The sequence below is a fragment of the Rhagoletis zephyria genome, unplaced genomic scaffold (genome assembly GCF_001687245.7).
Source record: "Rhagoletis zephyria isolate East Lansing unplaced genomic scaffold, Rhagoletis_zephyria_1.1 Rzeph_scaffold_01081, whole genome shotgun sequence".
Taxonomy (NCBI): Eukaryota; Metazoa; Arthropoda; class Insecta; order Diptera; family Tephritidae; genus Rhagoletis; species Rhagoletis zephyria.
This window is the reverse complement of record NW_016158165.1, coordinates 104,364-106,135: the sequence shown is the minus strand read 5'-3', so window position 1 is coordinate 106,135 and position 1,772 is coordinate 104,364. Positions and strand designations below refer to the sequence as shown.

Sequence of the window (1,772 nt, the reverse complement as noted above, 5' to 3'; positions counted from 1 at the left end):
ATCACCGTTTTTTTACATTTTCGCTATCAATTCTTTTTATAAATCACATATTTTGCAATTTAAAACAATAAAACCACGTTTCCTGTCCAAAAATTGAATATTGAAAAATTACTATTTTACAGTTTATTTTATCCTCCCATTCTGCCTGTTGTTAGTGTTTAGTGTTGGACAATTGTCGAGCAAAACTAAAACTACTCGAAAACACGAATATGTGGTAGATTTCAGACCTTGTGTGTTAGATGTGGTAGGTGCTCAAAAAACTGGCAGATCTACCACAATGTGGTAGAAGTCCGATCACTGATACCGATGTGTAAGAGTAAGTAATCCTGGGAATCTAACAAAAATTTGCATTAGATGAGTCTTTANTTAGATGTGGTAGGTGCTCAAAAAACTGGCAGATCTACCACAATGTGGTAGAAGTCCGATCACTGATACCGATGTGTAAGAGTAAGTAATCCTGGGAATCTAACAAAAATTTGCATTAGATGAGTCTTTAGCATACGTACGTATTATAAGAATTTTACCTTTATTTGTCAATGATTTTGCCAACGAAAATAACTGCTTACAATTGTCATCATTTATGTTTGTTTCATAAAAGCGCACAATATTCCTTTTAAAGTGGTCCCACTTAGAGTGCAAAGAATCTTGCTTCAATGGGTACAAAAGATCGAAGTCAATTTTAATCTAAAGAAAGTGAAATTTTTAAAACAAATAGTACTTACATTAAAATACAATATGCTTATTTGTTTACCAGCTCAGGTGCCCGTGCATCGGCCAATTTCGGCCAGGCTTTTAACAAGTCGAAACTTGCCAAGTTCTTCAAGTCTTTTTGCCTGGCTGAAAAAGTTTTAGCCCACTTATCCAAAATTTCTTTCCAATCTGCGCTCTCCTTGCTGAGCTACAACTTTAAAGCGCTGATAATGGAATTGTCGAGTTCTTCAGTACATTGCTGCATATTGTTTTCTTCATTGTGAGGCATATTATGGGACCTTTTTTGCCCTTGCGGCAGTTCACGTATTTATAGAATAGTTTTCCACTCGGATTTTTTTTTCCAGTTCGGGGAATATAGTAATATTCCTGAAAATTTTAATATTTGTTTTATCAAGAAGTAATGGCCCATGCTTATAATCACAATAAAGCTAACTTTAAAATTAATCTTTTTGACATTTGTTACCTTCTAATTTTAAACTTAACTTTATGTTGCTTATAACCGTGCCCTAATTTATTTGATATTCTTATATAACATGAAATCACCTTTGTATCTACTTCACTAGGAAAAACGGAGCAAATTTCGTTTACCAGCGAATGAAAATCACTTGGTTTAGGAGAAATGTTTCCGTAACATATTTCTTCGATTAAAATAGCTATTATTTCGTCCATGTTGATGTTGTCAAGTCTGTTGTTTTCTTTGTAGAAGTTCAAAATTTTTGTTCCACGTGCGGTGTTTGATAACAGGGTAAAAAATCCTGTAGAAAATCAAATGCTGTATATAAATACGGAAATAACTTCGGCTAAAAAAAGGTGCCATGCTGTNTACTTACATTAAAATACAATATGCTTATTTGTTTACCAGCTCAGGTGCCCGTGCATCGGCCAATTTCGGCCAGGCTTTTAACAAGTCGAAACTTGCCAAGTTCTTCAAGTCTTTTTGCCTGGCTGAAAAAGTTTTAGCCCACTTATCCAAAACTTCGTTCCAATCTGCGCTCTCCTTGCTGAGCGACAACTTTAAAGCGCTGATAATGGAATTGTCGAGTTCTTCAGTACATTGCTGC

General features: G+C 34.9%; 1 protein-coding gene and 1 long non-coding RNA gene across 2 annotated transcripts in view; both read right to left on the bottom strand.

Moving 5' to 3' along the window:
* Window positions 1-419: 419 nt before the first annotated feature.
* On the bottom strand, window positions 420-1,368 carry LOC108362738 (uncharacterized). The gene is made up of 4 exons (XR_001847510.1): window positions 1,255-1,368; window positions 752-1,077; window positions 525-684; window positions 420-465 (listed from the first exon to the last, which is right to left on the bottom strand). It is a non-coding gene; the product is annotated as an uncharacterized LOC108362738 (long non-coding RNA).
* A 190-nt stretch (window positions 1,369-1,558) lies between these two features.
* LOC108362737 (uncharacterized) overlaps window positions 1,559-1,772 on the bottom strand; it is a 1,733-nt gene continuing 1,519 nt past the window's right edge. The window contains exon 6 of the mRNA XM_017615855.1: window positions 1,559-1,772. This exon is cut by the window's right edge and continues 1 nt beyond it. Coding sequence (XP_017471344.1) covers window positions 1,559-1,772 — 214 coding nt within the window.